The following is a 21,288-nucleotide window of genomic DNA, read 5'->3' on the forward strand; positions in this document are numbered from 1 at the left end:
CCGCGCAGCGGGAAAATCCTGGCGCCTAACGATGACTTTTGGGATTTAATTGGCTGTAAGCCATAATCATCAACATTAACAGAAATAAACACTTGAAACAGATCACTCTTTGTAATGACACTATGAGTTTCACTTTTTCTATTGAAGAACTGAAATTAACTTTTTGATGATATTCTAATTTTGTGAGAAGCACTTATATTTTGGTTATTCTAGATGTTTTGGAAGTGCCTTGGATTACTCAGTGTCTGTACATAGGTTTATATTTTCTGATATAAAGTAGGGCCAGCACCTGTAAGCCTTATGTGACAGCATTCTAGAATGCTTTTTATATGTCCCCAACGTGCTTTCCAGAAAATAGCTTTTATTATACTCGCGTACGGGGTGGTCCAATCCGATAGGCGTCACTCTTCTTGATCTGGCGCCTCCTCTCTTCTTGATTCGTGTAGATGACGCATTCTATATCATCCCCACAGTGTCCTCTGCATCAGGCTCCTGCACAGACCTACTTCTCTGTCCTGCTGAGGGCAGAGCAAGGTATTGTAAAGAGCATGTGCTGGGAAAGGCCTAAGGGCTCATGCCCACAACAATACTTTGCTCTGCCCTCGGCAGGGCAGAGAAGTGGGTCTGCACAGGAGCGTGATGCCGTAGAACGCGTCCTCCACGCAAAGCAAGAAGAGAGGAGGCGCCGGATCAAGAAAGCTACGCCCATCGGACTGGGACCGCCCTCTAGGTGAGAGAAATGAAAGCTATTTTTTTTGTTTCATGGAGATCGTATTGGGGACAAAAAAGCATTCTAGAATGCTGTTACATAAGGCTTACAGGTGCTGGCTCTACTTAATATGGGAAAAACCTAGTGACAGGTTCCCTTCAAAGGCAATGCCGCCGTATGCTACAGACACCTACTCATAGGCAATGACATACACCAAAGGTTGAAGGAACTTACTTTTTATAACCACAGGACAACTACTGCAGATCTTTACTTGTTTACTTCCTATCTCTCATCTTAGTCTATATTTATATATTTTTTCTATTTAGCTCCAAATCAGCAACTGAATGTCCAAGTAGGAATTCCAATAATCCCAAAAGATAAATATAAAGAGAGGGCAGGAAAAAAGGGATCTAAAACTTAACGTTTAATAATGTAGTAAAAAGGTCTGTTCATGACACAAATGGCACTTATCGAGACGCAAACGAGACAAACGAAACAACAAAGTGTAAAAAGGTGTGGAATCAATAAAGAGGTATAGTCAACTCAGTGTTGAAACTGTCAAGAGATGGTGCATTCTAATAAGGTCAATCTCAGAAACTTCTAACTGTAAAGAGACCACATCTCAATTTCAATGTATAACTGATTCAACAAAGCGATTCAAAGAACCATGATACTGTGTGCACAATGTAAAACTAGTTACCTTTAAGCCGATCAGTGTATCAAGTATGATTAAAGAGATGTTGCTCCCATGGCATAATTAAATACAAGGTATATCAAAATGAAATTTCATCAACCAACCAGCAGAGCAAAAGTGGTATATATGTAGCAACGTATGCACAAACTAAATACAGTTGTCTCAATACTGGTCACTGTAAATCAAAAGGGTTCAGAAGGATGCTGCAATCATGACATTACATATCCAGTATATCAGCAAGAATATTGTAATGCATCCATTATGCTCTAATATAAATATTGCAGTATATGCACATAGTAAATGCAGTTATCTCAATGCCACTTATGGATTAGAAATATAATAAAAAATGTAATAAGCTTAATGCATATAACCGTATAACATATATCAGCATTAATATTAAGTAAAAGGATTGATCTCTCCCAGCTTCAAAGTTGATTGCTCCATTCATTCATTTGTGGAGTATGATAAGAATTAAGAAAATGGCCCTAATTATTCACCCATGATTTGCCAATGCGTTTTTACATTCCACCTGGCTCATTAGGGGGCTTCAAAATGAATTATTTAGTGAATAACCAAAGAACTGCATTATCAAATAAATGTCAGCATAACAAGTTAACGTGCCACATACTCAAATCAGTAGGACCGGATACATCTCTGAGAGACACTCTCTGCCAGCGCACTTTTCCAAGTGTTTGCGTGCGAGTCATAACTTCTGGGCTGTGGACCACATACATAAAACGCAGTCAAGTCACGCTTTGTCATATCTTGCGCCTTGCGCTCAGACCACGAAGGGAGAGTGGTACTGCAGTATGTTAGATTCTTTAGTTATAATTTAGGAGAACTAGTTTCTTAGATTCATGGGTATTGATATTGTACACAAACCTTTTAGGGGAGGAGACTCGGTTAGTTCCATTCTTCAATGAGAAGCACAATGGATCTACCACTTAATATTCTGTATAAGCAAGATATATTGGTTATAATTATTGTTGGTTACTTCTATTTAGCAAACTTTTTTTATAATTTAATCTGTGATACAGCCATCATTTTCCTATGAAAGAAAATGGTGCTATGGTTGGTTTTGTCTCCAGACTGATGGATCCCTGAATCAACTCCTGTGTGTCTCCACTCCACTCAGTGTCAGCAAGCTGTTAATCCTGAATGCTACGTATGTGTTTCATCTTAGCAAGTATATATCTGGTAACCAGCTTTTTCAATCTCGGCTCTGAATCAACTCCTGTGTGTCTCCACTCCATTCAATGTCATCAAGCAGTTAATCCTGAATGCTACATATGTGTTTCATCTTAGCAAGTATATATCTGGTATATAGTTATGTCAACTTACTCTGCTTGTCCCCTTATGTAGTGAGGTCAAGTAACTTCTCAAAGTGCTTTATGATCCATGTAGTGCTGGACATTTCTTTATCAGACCACAACATTTATTGGGTCCTGCTGTTTCAGTTTTAGTTTGATTGGTAATGAGGAAAAAAATAAAAACAAGAACTAGCCTGCTATATATTCAGACCTAGCTTGGGGGAGCATTTATGCAGGAGGCATTTATGTTCATTTAATCCAAGTACATTTTATCAAAGTATGAGGCAGTTTTAACATGGCAGTTAGACAGGACAAGAGACACACACGTAAGACATTTATATACATCTATTCCGTGTACATTTGCTTTACAACAAATATATGCCATATGCATTTGTCTAATTTATATCCTGGCTGCTGCATTCACACACATCCACCGCCCTGGCATTAACTCTCTACACTCCATCCATATTGGCCCCTCACTCCTTTCCTCTCCTATGTATAGCACTCACGCTCATTTCACATTGTTAAATTGCACAGATCCAGTCAGTCCCACCATCCAACATAAGAGCTGCTCCCACAAATCACTTAACCATCTGCTCACTCTTTCTATCCTCCTTTTCCTAGTTGCAGGAGACATTGCTCCCAACCCGGGTCCCCCATGTTATAGAAAGTCAACCCCCCCCCCCCAACTGCTACACTCAGAAACCATGCTAATCTTATTAATATTCCCTGCATGCCTTCTGTCTCTCTTAATTGTGCCCTTTGGAATTCTCGCTCAGTGTGTAATAAACGCTCCTTCATCCATGACTTCTTCCTTTCAAATTCTCTTAACCTCCTGGCTCTTACTGAAACCTGGATCCAGCAGTCAGACACTACCGCTGCTCTTTCATATGGGGGATTACACTTTTCTCATACCTCAAGATCAGACAAAAGAGCAGGTGGAGGCGTTGGTCTGCTCCTATCGCCAAAATGTACCTTTCAGGTTATCCCTCAAGTACCCTCACTTGTCTTACCTTCTTTTGAGGTCCATGCTGTCAGACTCTACACACCCTTCTCCATGCGAGTGGCGAAGGTGTATCGTCCTCCCAGCCCCTCCCATCATTTTCTGTATCATTTTGCCACTTGGCTATCACATTTTCTCTCCTGTGACACCCCTACCCTCATCATGGGCAATTTCAACATCCCCATTGCTCTTCCCCTCTCCCCATCTGCTACCCACCTTTTATCTCTAACCTCCTCGTTTGGCCTTTCGCAGCTTACTAATTCTCCAACGCATGAAGACGGAACCTCCCTCAGCTTGGTCTTCTCCCGGCTTTGTGCAGTGGATGATTTCGCAAACGCCCCTTTCCCACTCTCTGACCACAGCCTTCTTTTATTCTCTATCAAGAACTGCCAGGCCGCTCAGGTCACCCCCACTGTCCATACTTATAGAAACTTACAGGCCATTAACACCCAGAAACTTATGAAGAACTTGGCCCCTATCTCCTCCCTCTCATGTCCTGATTCTGCACTGAAGCATTACAATGAAACCCTTCAATGTGTCCTGGATGAATTTGCACCTCCTATACATAGAACAACACGACACAGACAACAACAACCCTGGCACACCCTGCAAACACGTTTCCTGCCGCAGTGCTTCAGGTGTGCCGAACGCATGTGGCGAAAATCCAATCTACACGAAGATTTCATCCATTATAAGTTTATGCTTAGAACATACGACACTGCCCTTCACCTCTCCAAACAAACCTATTTCAACACCCTCATCACCTCCAATAACCCTAAACGTCTCTTTGACACTTTTCATTCCCTGCTCAACCCAAGAGTGCAGGCCCCAACCACGGAGCTTCGAGCTGACAATCTGGCCAATTACTTCAAAGAAAAAATTGACGATATCCGACAGGAAATTATCTCCCAATACCTCATACCATGCACTGTCCTCCCTCCCCCTCTGCATCTAGCTCACTCTCTGATTTTGAACCAGTCACAGAAGAATTAGTAAGTAGGCTCCTTGCATCTTCTCGCCCAACCACTTGCACCAGTGACCCATTTCCGTCACATCTCCAGTCCCTTTCCCCTGTTGTCACCTCTCACCTAACTAAAATATTTAACCTCTCTCTCTTCTGGTATCTTTCCCTCCTCATTTAACTATGCCACCATACATCCGCTACTTAAAAAACCATCCCTCGACCAAAACTGTGCCGCTAACTATAGACATGTCTCTAATCTTCCCTTCATCTTTAAACTCCTGGAACGCCTGGTCCACTCCGTCTGATCCGCTATCTCTCTGATAACTCTCTTCTCGACCCTCTCCAATCCGGTTTCCGTTCTTTACACTCTCCTGAAACTGCCCTCACTAAAGTCTCTAATGATCTATTAACAGCTAACTCTAACGGTCACTACTCCATGCTAATTCTCTTGGCTCCCTCTGCAGCATTCGACACGGTGGATCATCAGCTCCTTCTCACTATGCTCCGCTCCATCGACATCAAGGACACCGTTCTCTCCTGGTTTTCCTCCTATCTCTCTGACCGCTCCTTTACTGTATCTTTTGCTGGCTCCTCTTACTCTCATTTTCCACTTACTGTTGAGGTGCCTCAAGGATCAGTTCTAGGTCCCGTCCTCTTCTCTTTGTACACAGCCCCTATTGGTCAAACTATCAGATTTGGTTTCCAGTACCATCTCTATGCTGATGACACCCAATTATAAGTTTCCTATCCTGACATCACGCCTGCCTTTTTAGAAAACACCAGCGATTGTCTAAACGCTGTGTCTAACATCACATCCTCACTATATCTGAAACGGAATCTGTCAAAGACTGAACACCTTGTGTTTCCTCCTCCTACTAATGTACCTATACCCAACACTGCCATTTCTGTGTGTAGTTCCACTATTACTCCCCAGCAACATGCCCGCTGTCTTGGGGTCATACTTGACTCCGAACTCTCCTTTGCCTCTCACATCCGATCACTGGCGCGCTCTTGGTATTTGCATCTCAAAAATATTTCTAGAATTCGACCTTTTCTTACCTTTGACTGCTCAAAAACTCTTACTGTTTCTCTTATTCATTCTCGTCTGGACTATTGTAACTCTCTTCTAATCGGTCTCCCTCTTGCCAAACTTTCCCCCCTCCAATCTGACTTGAATGCTGCAGCCAGGATCATATTCCTCGCCAATCGTTACACCGATGCCTCTACCTTGTGCCTGTCCTTACACTGGCTACCCATCCACTCCAGAATTCAGTACAAACATATTACCCTCACTCACAAAGCACTCCATGGCTCAGCACCACCCTACATCTCCTCCCTCGTTTCAGTCTACCACCCTACCCGTGCCCTCCGTTCTGCTGATGACCTGAGGTTAGCATCCTCAATAATCAGAACCTCCCACTCCCATCTCCAAGACTTTACGCGTGCTGCGCCAATTCTTTGGAATGCACTTCCCAGGTCAATACGATTAGTTCCCAATCCCTACAATTTTAAGCGTTTCCTGAAAATGCATTTATTCAGACTGGCCTACCGCCTCAACACATTAACCTAACTATCCCTGTGTGGCACAGTCAAAAGTTTTACCATAACCAGGTTCCCTGTATCATGTTCCCACATGCTGTATGCATCTATCAGCCCTCTGTCTGTCCTGTTACACACTTAACATTATGGCTGGTCCAAACAATCAGGGCAATTGTTACCACCCACCTTTCGTGTCTACCTCTTTCCCCATAGACTGTAAGCTTGCGAGCAGGGCCCTCATTCCTCTTGGTATCTGTTACGATCTACACTCACTGGCCACTTTATTAGGTACACCATGCTAGTAACGGGTTGGACCCCCTTTTGCCTTCAGAACTGCCTCAATTCTTCGTGGCAGAGATTCAACAAGGTGCTGGAAGCATTCCTCAGAGATTTTGGACCATATTGACATGATGGCATCACACAGTTGGCGCAGATTTGTCGGCTGCACATCCCTAATGCGAATCTCCCGTTCCACCACATCCCAAAGATGCTCTATTGGATTGAGATCTGGTGACTGAGGAGGCCATTTGAGTACAGTGAACTCATTGTCATGTTCAAGAAACCAATCTGAGATGATTCGAGCTTTATGACATGGCGCATTATCCTGCTGAAAGTAGCCATCAGATGTTGGGTACATTGTGGTCATAAAGGGATGGACATGGTCAGCAACAATACTCAGGTAGGCTGTGGCGTTGCAACGATGCTCAATTGGTACCAAGGGGCCCAAAGAGTGCCAAGAAAAAATTCCCCACACCATGACACCACCACCACCAGCCTGAACCGTTGATACAAGGCAGGATGGATCCATGCTTTCATGTTGTTTACGCCAAATTCTAACCCTACCATCCGAATGTCGCAGCAGAAATCGAGACTCATCAGACCAGGCAACGTTTTTCCAATCTTCTACTGTCCAATTTCGATGAGCTTGTGCAAATTGTAGCCTCAGTTTCCTGTTCTTAGCTGAGAGGAGTGGTACCCAGTGTGGTCTTCTGCTGCTGTAGCCCATCTGCCTCAAAGTTCGACGCACTGTGCGTTCAGAGATGCTCTTCTGCCTACCTTGGTTGTAACGGGTGGCAATTTGAGTCACTGTTGCCTTTCTATCAGCTCGAACCAGTCTGCCCATTCTCCTCTGACCTCTGGCATCAACAAGGCATTTCCGGCCACAGAACTGCTGCTCACTGGATTTTTTTTCTTTTTCGGACCATTCTCTGTAAACCCTAGAGATGGTTGTGCGTGAAAATCCCAGTAGATCAGCAGTTTCTGAAATACTCAGACCAGCCCTTCTGGCACCAACAATCATGCCACGTTCAAAGGCACTCAAATCACCTTTCTTCCCCATACTGATGCTCGGTTTGAACTGCAGGAGATTGTCTTGACCATGTCTACATGCCTAAATGCACTGAGTTGCCGCCATGTGATTGGCTGATTAGAAATTAAGTCTTAACACACAGTTGGACAGGTGTACCTAATAAAGTGGCCAGTGAGTGTATATGATTATTGTTATGCTGTAATGTCTATCGTCTGTACAAGTCCCCTCTGAAATGTAAACTGCTGCGGAATATGTCGGCGCTATAGAAATAAAATGTATTATTATTATTATCCCTAACGGTTTCTGTCATATGGCCTACTTTAGTTTACCCTCCCTTGCTTGCATGGCTTGGGCCTCCAATGGACACCATGATGGATCTTGCTATCAAGTCACAGATTTCTACGAAGATCTGCTTCATTTGGCTGTCAAGTATTCTAGACTGCATAGATTCCAAACTGATTCATTGTGCTCCCAAGTTCACGCTATCCTGGAAACTGCAGACTGTGCTTTAGCCAAACTGTTTATATTCAGCAAACTTGGAGATGAGAGTAGATGTAAAACTGAGCTGCCAAGGACACAATATACGATGGCAGATCAGATACGGTATGGATGCGGTTTTATTTGTCAACGCGTTTCAGGGTGGTCATATCTCTATGTGAGGACAAGCCAGAATAAGAGTGCGTATCCTGGCAACCACTGGCGTGGTCCGCTTGTGGTTCATTATGCCTGTGAAAGTGATCACTTCTTCATGAGGTGGTACAGGAACATCATGCGCAAATGCGCAAATCAAACCACCAACTTTGTGATGGCAGATGCAATTTCCTATTGGCCAATCCAGCAATTCCATAGCCATTGTGACATCTAACCTGGCCAAGCCCCCACTAATGATACACCACCAGGAAGATGCCAGATCTGTGCAATGTGCTACAGCCCAATGAACTGTCAGACCACGCCACATTAATCTTCCCTATGTGGACCACTTTCTATGCCCCCTGGTAAAAACCAACATACAGTGGGGCAAAAAAGTATTTAGTCAGTCAGCAATAGTGCAAGTTCCACCACTTAAAAAGATGAGAGGCGTCTGTAATTTACATCATAGGTAGACCTCAACTATGGGAGACAAACTGAGAAAAAAAAATCCAGAAAATCACATTGTCTGTTTTTTTTTCATTTTATTTGCATATTATGGTGGAAAATAAGTATTTGGTCAGAAACAAAATTTCATCTCAATACTTTGTGATATATCCTTTGTTGGCAATGACAGAGGTCAAACGTTTTCTGTAAGTCTTCACAAGGTTGCCACACAATGTTGTTGGTATGTTGGCCCATTCCTCCATGCAGATCTCCTCTAGAGCAGTGATGTTTTTGGCTTTTCGCTTGGCAACACGGACTTTCAACTCCCTCCAAAGGTTTTCTATAGGGTTGAGATCTGGAGACTGGCTAGGCCACTCCAGGACCTTGAAATGCTTCTTACGAAGCCACTCCTTCGTGGCCCTGGCGGTGTGCTTTGGATCATTGTCATGTTGAAAGACCCAGCCACGTTTCATATTCAATGCCCTTGCTGATGGAAGGAGGTTTGCACTCAAAATCTCACGATACATGGCCCCATTCATTCTTTCATGTACCCGGATCAGTCGTCCTGGCCCCTTTGCAGAGAAACAGCCCCAAAGCATGATGTTTCCACCACCATGCTTTACAGTAGGTATGGTGTTTGATGGATGCAACTCAGTATTCTTTTTCCTCCAAACACGACAAGTTGTGTTTCTACCAAACAGTTCCAGTTTGGTTTCATCAGACCATAGGACATTCTCCCAAAACTCCTCTGGATCATCCAAATGCTCTCTAGCAAACTTCAGACGGGCCTGGACATGTACAGGCTTAAGCAGTGGGACACGTCTGGCACTGCAGGATCTGAGTCCATGGTGGCGTAGTGTGTTACTTATGGTAGGCCTTGTTACATTGGTCCCAGCTCTCTGCAGTTCATTCACTAGGTCCCCCCGCATGGTTCTGGGATTTTTGCTCACCGTTCTTGTGATCATTCTGACCCCACGGGGTGGGATTTTGCGTGGAGCACCAGATCGAGGGAGATTATCAGTGGTCTTGTATGTCTTCCATTTTCTAATTATTGCTCCCACAGTTGATTTCTTCACTCCAAGCTGGTTGGCTATTGCAGATTCAGTCTTCCCAGCCTGGTGCAGGGCTACAATTTTGTTTCTGGTGTCCTTTGACAGCTCTTTGTTCTTCACCATAGTGGAGTTTGGAGTCAGACTGTTTGAGGGTGTGCACAGGTGTCTTTTTATACTGATAACAAGTTTAAACAGGTGCCATTACTACAGTTAAAGAGTGGAGGAAAGAGGAGACTCTTAAAGAAGAAGTTACAGGTCTGTGAGAGCCAGAAATCTTGATTGCGTGTTTCTGACCAAATACTTATTTTCCACCATAATATGCAAATAAAATGAAAAAAAAACAGACAATGTGATTTTCTGGATTTTTTTTTCTCAGTTTGTCTCCCATAGTTGAGGTCTACCTATGATGTAAATTACAGACGCCTCTCATCTTTTTAAGTGGTGGAACTTGCACTATTGCTGACTGACTAAATACTTTTTTGCCCCACTGTATTGTTAACAGTGTTTCAACTCAATTTACAGAAATGGGTTAATTTTAACACCACTATATGAAGTGATCTGATTTAACATTACATGAGGTGCAGAGACTATGATCCTATAGGTGGTTTATTCCAACAGAGCTGGATTTGAAGTAATCTATACGATATGAATAATTGCACTAGCACTTACATACTATATCATTTCTGTATACTATGTTTTCATATATATTACATTATACTACCATCAAATGGTCTGTACTTTTTTGGAAAAAAGAAAAGAAAAAACAATCCAGCTCACCGTACTGCCCTGCCGGCAGAATCCAAATCCTTGCGCACGGACTTGACCAGGCAGTCAATCAACAGTGAAAAAGAAAAAAGAGAAATTCCAGAGCGAGAAATGGAAAATTAAAAATCCATTTTATTGTGCCAATGCATATTAAAATTCCAGCAGGTACAGCATACTAGTCGGACGACTGCAGAACAACGCGTTTCGACGCCTCAGGTCTTAGTCATGTTCAGAACATGATTAAGACCTGAGGCGTCGAAACGCGTTGTTCTGCAGTCATCCGACTAGTATGCTGTACCTGCTGGAATTTTATTATGCATTGGCACAATAAAATGGATTTTTAATTTTCCATTTCTCGCGCTGGAATTTCTCTTTGTACTTTTTTTGAGGTATCTCTGTTTTTATATGATTATAAGATTTTAAATTTTATCTAAATGCAAATTAGAATTTTTATCATAGTTCTCTTCTTTGTGACATTTTTGCTATAGACTAACAAACCTTTAGCTCTTCAATTTATGGCTCTTGGTAGAAGGTGAGGAAGAAATGAGAGTGCGACAACAAAAATTGCCATTAGCAGAACCGGTTTAAATGTTTGTGGATTAAATTTGGCAACTCAAATAATCTATTACCAATGTAGTAAGCTACACAGTATAAACTATTATATTGTTGGGGTTTGCATTAAGTAATTGCTGGATTGTTTGCTTCTAAATTTGTAATAGATTTTGCTTCTAGTAATAATTCCATATTTTCCAGTCATACTGTCTGAAAGTGAAGGAAATGGATGATGAAGAGTACAGCAGCATAGTGAGTATTATGAATAGCATTGGGCAGTAAAATTTGTATTATGTAATGGTGGCACAATACTGTTTATAGGGAACCTGTTATCTCCAAAAATGCTATGTACGTACATACAGTGGTAGTCTGCAGGTAAATGGCATTTAAATTCCATATACCGTAGTCGGTTAACTGGAGAAGGGACTAGAGTGGGAAATGAAATTATTATGAAAGCTTCTTGCTTTCCGGCATGGGGGCAGTGCAGGTAGCTGATAAACTCACCGCTCCGTACTCCGTGAGAACTGTAGCTGCTCCCCTCCACATAGGTAGTTTGACAGCCTAGCCAGACTAGTCCCTATCCCTCTCGCAGGCACCTCCCAGTGCTACTGTGACAGTCTCGTGGACATGCAGAAAATCAAGAGAAAGTGCAAACTAAGGGTGATAATGTATGTGATAGGTAACATAGTTTTGAAGGCTGAAGGAAGACCTTATGTCCATCTAGTTCAGCCTATTTTTAGTGCAGCTGTTCTGCATTGTTGATCCTGGGGTAGGCAAAAAACCCACAGAGTAGAAGCCAATTTTCTCCATAGGGAAAAAAATTCCTTCCCCTAAGCTGGGTCAACCTTCTACCTATAATATTATGTTATTCGTAACCTTCTATACTGTTACTCACAAGAAAAGCATCCATTCCTTTCTTAAATTCATTCAGTGAGTTGGCCATAACCACTTCCTCAGGAAGAGAATTCCAGAGCCTCACTGCTCTTACCATGAAGAACCCTCTTCTATGCTGGTGCAGAAATTGTCTTTCCTCCAAACGAAGAGAATGCCCCCCTGTTCTTGTCACAATCCTTGGTACAAACAGTTCATTGGAGAGATCTCTGGTCTCCCCTAAGTCTTCTCTTTTCTAGAGTAAATAGACCTAATTTTGATAACCTTTCTGGGTATTGTAGTGAACCAACTCCATTTATCATTTTAGTAGCCCGCCTTTGAACCCTTTCAAGTTCAGTAATGTCTTTCTTGAGCACCGGCGTCCAAAATTGCACACAATACTCCAAGTGTGGTCTGACGAGTGATTTGTACAGAGGGAGAATTATGTTTTCATCTTGTGTCCCCAGACCTCTTCTAATGCATCCCATGACCCTATTTGCTTTGGTTGCAGCTGCCTGACACTGGGCACTCCAATTTAGCGTCTTATTGACTAAGATGCCTAAGTCTTTTTCCATGTCTGATTTCCCAGCAGTTTCCCATTTAGTAAGTATTTTTCAGCCCAATTCTCCAATTTACTCAAATCTGTCTGTAGTTGCAAACTGTCCTCCTTTGTGTTAACTACCTTACATAGTTTTGTATCATCTCTTTGTTTTCTATCACTAAGCCAGCTACCTACCCATCTACACACATTTTACCCTAGCCCAAGCTTTCTCATCTTGCTTACCAATCTTTTATGTGGGACAGTGTCAAATGCTTTAGAGAAGTCGAGATAAGTGACATCCAGTGATTCTCCTTGGTCCATTTGAGAGCTTACATCCTCATAGAAGCTGATTAGGTTAGTATGACAGGAGCGATCCTTCATAAATCCTTGTTGATATGGAGTTAAACATTTATTAAGATTGAGATATTCCATAATGGTATCCCTTAGAAACCCTTCAAAAATTTTACCCACAACAGATGTTAAGCTTACCGGCCTATAGTTTCCAGGTTCCCTTTTACACCCCTTTTTAAAAATATTGCCGCCAATCAAAAGGAACAGACCCTGTTTCTATAGAGTCTTTAAATATAAGGAATAGAGGCCTGTATCACATTACTTAACTCCCTTAATACCCGAGGGTGAATGCCATCAGGTAGAAATAGTGCGATGCAAACTCGCCTTGAAAGGTTGTGTGGTGGGCACAACGGTTATAAGGTATGGTGAGATTGGGATGCGGCCTCAATTCTGGGTCTTCGGTTGATTTTGACAAAAGCTACCAGAGGTAGAGTGATCGGGTAAATGGAAAAACATTGAAAGTTGGCAGGATAGTCTTGAACGCAATATACCCAATTGAGGTGATGGTAGTAGAGTTCAGGATTTTATTGGAAAGTCTCAAACTACTAAGTGTTCCAGGATACAAGGACCTCTTTTTCCAGTCACAGAGAGTGATGGTAATCAAACAATGGACAGTTAAACCGTGCCTGAAAGTGCGCCAGATAGCTATTTATCGCCTGTATGGTCACAAACGGCGCTGGTTCATATACATAGTGTGACTATGGTGAGAGGATGTCACACTGCAAGCACACATGCATCTAATCACATCGATCACCCACAGTTCACATGTGCCTGTGGTTCTTTTAGCGATAGGACACCTTCCACATGATGGTGCGGCAGCATCCAAAGACAAGTTGGGCACCTGAGAGACGCCCTTAGCAGTTGTGAGGGAATGTCTGTACAGCTAAAGGGCATGCTGGGCATCGTAGAGAATATTGCTATGCCTGCATGGAAATAGATCAGCGCCAGTAATGATAGAAACAGGAAGCTAGTAGGAGAATAAATAGCGGTTGTTATAGTACACTAATGAAGACAAACTGCATGCACAAGGTAGCGCTATGGTGATAGGACGTCCATCAGCAATCACACTAGCATTGAAGTCCAATCACAGCAAGCGCCCCATTGTACCTGTCCTTTACCTACCAGTGACCCTTCCATTTCACTCACCACTCTAACCCACTTGATCTATCCACTGAGCCCCAACCGACCTCCCTCCTACTTCTACCTGGCACCACCATGACCACCCAAGCCACTGATGCTCTCCGGCACAGCCCCAAAACTACCATATCACACATTATTTTTGGCCACTGAACCAAGAGTTAAAAAGAAGAAAAAATACAGAAAGGGGGTGCAGAGGGGGCGTCTCCAGAAAAACTAAGCTTGTTCAACTTGTTGATCACCCTCACTGTCAAAAAGTTTCTTATATCTAATATGTCTTCTCCCTTTCAGTTTCATTCCATTGCTTCTCGTGTTTTCATGTGCAAATGAGAATAAGGATGATCCCTCTACACTGTGACATCCCTTGAGATTATTGTACACAGCTGTTAAGTCTCCTCTTAGCCTTCTTGTTTGCAAGCTGAACATCCTTTAACCGCTCCTCGTAGGACATACTTTGCCGTCCACTCACAATCCTGGGAGCTCTTCTCTGAACTTTCTCAAGTTTTTCAATGTTATTTTTTTTAAATTGGACAAAGTATTCCAGATGAGGTCTGACCAAGGAGGAGTAGAGGGGGATAATTATTTCACGTGATCTAGACTCTATGCTTCTCTAAGGCAAGGTTCAGATTTGCGGATGTCAGCTGCGGAGGGCTGCGTAGTTCTTCCGTGAAGCTCCGCCCTCTGCCGCACCTCCTCTGTTCAGCTCTGCTTACGTCTGCATGCGGCCTGCTTACCTATCTTCAACATTGGGTACGCAGGCCATGTGGATGTATGCGGATGCGTCCGCATGTGTTTTGACGCTGCGGCGACCGCAACAAAGTGCAACATGCGTCAAAACGACGCATGCGGACGCATCCGCATGGCCTACTTACCCAATTTCAAAGATAGATACGCAGGCCACATGCAGACATAGGCGAAGCTGAACGGAGGCGGTGTGGCAGCGGGCAGAGCTTCATGGAGGAACTATGCAGCCCTCCGCAGCTCTGACATCCGCAAATCTGAAAGCAGCCTTAATACATCCTAGAAGTATGTTTGTCTTTTTTGCTGCTGCATCACACTGTTGACTCGTGTGCAGGCTGTGATCTGTTAGTAAACACAAGTCTTTTTCATACATGCTGTTGCTTAGTTCTATTCCTCCCATTCTGTAGATGTAATTTTTGTTTTTCTTGCCCAGATGCAGAATTTTTTATTTCTCCCTGTTAAATACCATTTTATTAGTCACTGCCCAGTGTTCAAGTTTATCTAGATCCTTCTGAATCCTATATCTGTCTTCACTAGTGTTAGCTATCCCTCATACTCTTCCTTACTCCTCCTTACTCTTCCTAGCTTTGCATCTCTGCAAATGTTATTAGTTTACCTTCAGTTACCTTACCTAGATCATTTATAAAAATGTTGAAAAACACTAAGGCCGGGACTTGTTTTGGCAGGTTCCTTTTAAACGTAGGGTATATAATAGGAAACAAAGAACATTTTTCTGATGCAAATGTAATACTGTATGTTTTTAGCGTAAAAAAGTTTTTTTTTTCTAGGCACTAGGAGAACCTTTGTATCGTGTTAGCACAGGAAACTATGAATATCGCTTAATATTGAGATGTCGACAAGAAGCACGTGCACGGTTTGCTAAAATGCGAAAAGATGTCTTAGAAAAGATTGAACTTCTGGATCAGAAACATGGTGAGACTAATGCATGAATCTTCTCGTGTAAATGGTTATTGAGGTTCCATTTAGAGTTGAGCAAATATGTTCAGAATCGGTCGCCGAATATGCCATATTCGGGCAGTATTGGTACCCTGTTCGTGTCAAATTTATGTTTCATGATCCGTTCCGAACATATTAGTTCATTTCTACTCCCTTTGGCTCCAATGACGTTTGGCTGTGTTCAGCGAATATTGCGAAAACAATATTTGCCATCGATTGTACTTATATTCAGAACCGAATTTTGAAAAATTCACTTGAGTCTAGTTCCAATACTGACAAAGTGCTGCGATGACAGTGGCTGCGAAAGCAGCACTATATCAAAGGCTGATATCAAATGGAAATTCCGATACTGGGCCATGCAGATGTTGCAAATTTAATGACAAGAATGGGGTAGCAGAGCTTCAGGAAAGATTCTTTAATATGCATGACTAAGTATAGTTTTGTTCTTGATGGCTCGCTCACACGACCGTAGATTCTCTCATCCAAAAAAATCAGGTCGATTATGGTAATGGCACTCTGATTATGTGATCTGATGCTCTCAGATGATCGGCGAACACTGTAACGAGAATATGGAAAAAAAATGTCTGCATAGTCTCCATTCTGTCACTCCACAGATAGCGGACTAAACTCAGATGTCTCATCCGAGTGCAGTCCGATGTTTTCCACTCACTTATAGACTTGAATGGGTGAGTGGCTTTCAAGTTCAAGTTGCAGGGGGCGGGGCTTAGCGGCGGCCGTGCGCAGGCCGTCGCTGCACTCAAAAGCGCAAATGTGAAACTAGCCTTAGACATACAGACTGTCAGCCTACTATTAGGCCCCCTATAAGACATACAGACTGTCGGCCTCTTATTAGGCCCCCTATAAGACATACAGACTGTCGGCCTACTATTAGGCCCCCTATAAGACTTACCGACTGTCGGCCTCCTATTAGGCCCCCTATAAGACATAGAGTTTTGGCCTCTTAGATACTGTACAGACTGCACTCTCTGCCTATGTACGGCATACAGGAGGATGATAGTGCGGTCTGTACAGTCGGTATGCAGGCCTCATATGACATATTAGGCCATATAAGAGTGTGGTGTGTGTCTATCTTATTTAGGAGGCACTGGCAGAGATTGTGATCTGTGATGCTGCATCATGTCATGTGTATGAGCAGGGCCGGTTTTAGGCAAAGTGGGGCCCTAGGCAAAGTTTAAAATGGGGCCCCAAATGCTAACATATTGCCCATCACACAGAAGCATTTTGGTTGTAGTTACATGTGCTGAGTTCAGGCCGCTAAATGAGTGTGATCGACAATATTGAAGTCGTTCAACATTTGTTTCCCGGCCTCTTTCCACCGTCTGAGAAAGAATGATGGGGACAGTACAATCAATAATGGATCAATCTGTCCCCATACAGTATCATGTTATCAGCAGAACATCTACAGTTTACACCCCATAGTCCTTCGTATAATATAATGTGCTCCATAGACCTCCATATAGTATAATACACTCCTCAGTCCTCTATATAATAATACACTCCTTCTAGCCCTCCATATATTAAAATACACTGCTCAGTCCTCCATATAGTATAATACACTCCTTATAGTGCTCTATATAGTATAATACACTCCCCATAGCCCTCTGTATATTAAAATACACTCAGTCCTCCATATAATATAACACACTCCTCCATATATTAAAATACACTGCTCAGTCCTCCATATAGTATAATACACTCCTCATAGTGCTCCATATAGTATAATACACCGCCAGTCATCCATTAGCCAGCCAGGAGCCGGAAAGCAGAGCGCGGTGCGTATCACCGCCCATAAAGAACGGCGACGCAAGGTCCTTATCTGGGGCAGTGAACCCGGAGCCGGGGCAGTGGACCCGGAGCCAGAGCCGTGTGATGCGGGGGTAGCTATGGTACTTGCGCACAGCACTGCAATACTGGGACGTGCTTTTAAAGGGCCCGAGCTTTTAAAGGTCCCCAGTGACCCTCGGGGCCCACCGGGCATTTCACCGGTACCCCGCCAAGCCAGACCGAGCCTGTGTATAGAGCTTTTTAGTGTAGCTGTTTATACTTATTTAGAAATCCTCTGGGGTGTAATCTTGGGTCTTTGACTAATTCTGCCTTTTCTCCTCAGTTCAAGACATAGTGTTCCAGCTTCAGCGTTTTGTTTCGGCCATGTCTAAATATGATGACCAGTGCTATGAGGTTCTGAAAGAGGCAGATATTTTCCCAATTGAAGTGGACCTGGCCCATACTACTCTTGCTTATGGCCAGCATGATTTATTTACAGATGAAGAGGAAGATTTGGAGAAAAGGAAAGAAGAGGAGAAAGGAGAAAAACTGATAGATGATGCATAGCAAATGAAAAGAAGATCGTCTTGTTTAATGCTTTATTGTGGATTTAAAAATAGTTGTTCTGTGTTCATTTTTTTCTTTAACCTAAGGATATGATATAGACAGATTTTTCACAATATGTGGGAGACGTAGCAAAATTAGTATATGAGAAAATTAGAGGAGTTGCTGAAGGCAAAAAAAATATATGTAGCTAATTTTTCAAGGACTCTATAGAACTTAAACGCTGCAACCTGGCTGGTTGATATGAATTCTTCCTACTCACTTCGCTAATTTAGATTAATCACCCAATAAAAATATTTTCTGGTTGGAAATTGTAAAAGGGAATCTGTCAGCAGGATTTTACATCCCAAACTATTTATATGTGTAGCTCTTACAAAGACAAGTCCAGCAACACCTTTCCATGTCCGGTCTGTTCCGCCATTACAGAAAACTAGGCGTTTGAATTGATATGCAAATGTCTGTGGTAGAGCTGAAGCCTCTGCCACTTTGGCTCTATTCTCCATCCAGCGCCGCCTCCTTTTGAATGACAGCTTTGCCTGAAGTGACAGAGCAGGCAGTCGAGGAGGAGGAGGTGGCGCTGGAAGGGGAATAGTGCTGCAGTTAGGCTTCAAGACTACTATATCCATTTGCATATCAATTCAAACGCTGATATCTCCGTAAGGAACGGACTGGCCATGTAAAGATGTTGCTAGGTTTGTCTTTAAAAGAGCTACATGCACATATGAATTTTTGGGGTGTGAATTTCTGCTGATAGGTTCCCTTTAAAGCTGTATATGCTATTGTAAGTGAGTTATATTTGATTAGAAACGACATTTTATGAAAGTGCATGATTATATATTTCCTGTAAATAAACCTCAAACACTTCAAAAAGCTCCTGTCTTAGAATGTTCTAATGCTTTATTTACACTCAGGGCTGTGGAGTTGGAGTTGGTGTAAAATGGACTGACTCCGACTCCTAAAATATATAATAAATTGGGTACAATAGTTCAATAAAACAGCAAAAAAGCAGAGAGGTTTACCCATCCAGGCCTCCAGACAAATGCACTATCAGAATGCAGTGGCCCGCCTGATCTAATAGAAGCGTGTCACTACTAGGCTGTTAACCTGTATGCTGTGCATTGCCATAGTGTGAAGAGCGACGCATACAAGTTTTTTGTTGTGCATTAATATACCAGGCAACCAACCCCTCCATGTATTAATAGGAAGGCTGTGAGCAGTTTTTTCATCGGTATTCTTGCACCTGTGTTGCCATCTTAATTTATGGGTCCACTGCATCCTGATGGTGCATTTGTCTGGAAGCCTAGACGGGTAAACCTTTCTGCTTTTTTGCTGTTTTCTTGTATTATTGGAGGATTTTTAAGTCCCCTTTTTGTGCTATTTCAGTACAATAGTTCAATGCAGTTTGTGGGAAATATTTTTTTCATAAGAATTTGGGAAAGTTATGAAATATCCTATTAATGTCTGTCCTATTCCTGATCTAAGGTGTAGACATTTAGCGGAGATGAATCTGTGCTGCAATTTATGTTCATGATAAGTAGTGAAGTTCCTCTACAGATAAGGGGAAAAATAACAAACACAGGGAAGGAAAGCCTACATTTTTCTCATCTCAGAATTTCTGGAGTAAACAGGAAAGCGGGATTAAAGAAGGTAAGTACTTCTTAAAGCATATCTAAACTTTTAACATGAGCCATGTAAGAGGGAGTCGGAGTCATGGAGTCGGTGTCATGGGAATTGAGGAGTCGGAGGTTTGGCTTAGGCCTGTTTCACACATCCGTTTGTCACGATCAGTCAAGATCCGCCAATTTGAAAAAAAACGGATCCGCCATTTTTGTTGGCGGATCCGTTTTTTTCCCATAGGCTTTCATTATCGGCGGATCTTGACGGATGGTGATCCGTTGGCTCCGATATTGTGCGGATCCGCCAAATTTTTGGCGTCCGCCGACAGCAGTGAACGAACCCTGCAACGTTTTTTTCTTGATCGGATCCGCATGTTCACTTTCTCTGGCGATTTAACCCTATGTCCCGGCACCTCTGAGTCTCTCTCTCTCTCCCCTACTCCCGCGACCGTGCCCGCGAGATCACCTCTACTCCCGAGACCTCACAGCTAATCCCGCCGTGCCCGCGAGAACACCTGCTCCCGCGACCTCACAGCTGATCCCGCCGTGCTCGCGAGATCACCTCTGCTCCCGCGACCTCACAGCTGATCCCGCCATGCCTGAGAGATCACCTCTGCTCCCGCGACCTCACAGCTGATCCCGCTGTGCCCGCGAGATCACCTCTGCTCCCGCGACCTCACAGCTGATCCCACCGTGCCCACGAACTCCCGCGCCATCCCGATGACAGGTCCCACGTCAGCATACCCACTTCCGGAGAACGCTACATCGCCGGTAGTATTTATTCACAGGCGCGGTTCCTTTAAATTTTCACCTTCGCCGGATCCGTACATCCGCCGATCTGGTCACACCCGTTCCTGTCAGTCCGCCTGCGGATCTGTTTTCTGCTATTTTGGCGGGTTTAGACTGACCAGGAAAACGGATATGTGAAACAGGTCTTACCGACTCCACAGCCCTGGTTAGGCCTCTTTCACACTTCAGTTTTTTTGTGTCAGTTAAAATCCGGTAAAAAGGCGGAAAAGCGGATCCGTTCCTAACTAATGTGAACGGATGCCACCGGATCCGCAGAATGAAGAATTTTAAAGGAACAGCTGGCGAGAGAGAATTTTTTTGTCCACCAGAAAGGATTTCAGGGTTAATTTTCTCTCTGACTTCCTTTCTCCGGGCATGCGCACTGGAAAATGCGGATCCAACAACAAAAAAAAGTTGCAAGGTCCGTCCAGGCATGCCGGCGGACGCAAAAAATTTGGCGGATCCTCACAAAAACGGATCCAACGGATGGCCATCCGTCAAAATCCGCCAGTAATGCAACTCAATGGGGAAAAAAACTGATCTGCAAAAAAAATGGCGGATCCGTTTTTTTCAAAACCTGGCGGATTTTGACTGATGGTCAAAAACGGAAGTGTGAAAGAGGCCTTACACTTGCTTTACCTCTTTTATATCCATAACAATACATATTTAGAGGAAATCTCTGACCAGGTTTGTGTTTCCCAATATGAGGCAGCATAAACTAGGGACTGATTCCAGCAGTGGCACTTAATGATCTTCTTGCAGGATGTCAAACGCAAATACACAGAGGGCCAAAATTAAAAGCTTGGACAAAGTTGCTGGCCTACCTTGATATTTATTAAAAAAGACGTTTTGCCTTATCAAATATAACTATGAACTTTTTCTCATGGAAACAAACTTACAAGGGGTTGTCCCACGAACAAAGTTCTTTTTAGTGAATCGATCTTATAATAAAATATTGGTATAATA

At 43.1% G+C, this 21,288-nt stretch overlaps 1 protein-coding gene across 4 annotated transcripts in view; it reads left to right on the forward strand.

The window, feature by feature from the left end:
* Positions 1-18,788, forward strand: part of PICK1 (protein interacting with PRKCA 1) — a 317,172-nt gene extending 298,384 nt beyond the window's left edge. For 3 of the 4 annotated variants that reach the window (XM_073586678.1, XM_073586675.1, XM_073586676.1), the window contains 3 exons: positions 11,173-11,223; positions 15,400-15,544; positions 17,697-18,788. In XM_073586678.1, coding sequence (XP_073442779.1) covers positions 11,173-11,223; positions 15,400-15,544; positions 17,697-17,920 — 420 coding nt within the window. In that variant the 3' untranslated portion in view covers positions 17,921-18,788. The remainder of the gene's footprint in view (positions 1-11,172; positions 11,224-15,399; positions 15,545-17,696) is intronic. The other variant, XM_073586677.1, reaches the window with a different exon arrangement.
* The last annotated feature ends 2,500 nt before the right edge of the window (positions 18,789-21,288 follow it).

The sequence above is a fragment of the Dendrobates tinctorius genome, unplaced genomic scaffold (genome assembly GCF_039654945.1).
Source record: "Dendrobates tinctorius isolate UK_male_01 unplaced genomic scaffold, ASM3965494v1 ptg000094l, whole genome shotgun sequence".
Lineage (NCBI taxonomy): Eukaryota > Metazoa > Chordata > Amphibia > Anura > Dendrobatidae > Dendrobates > Dendrobates tinctorius.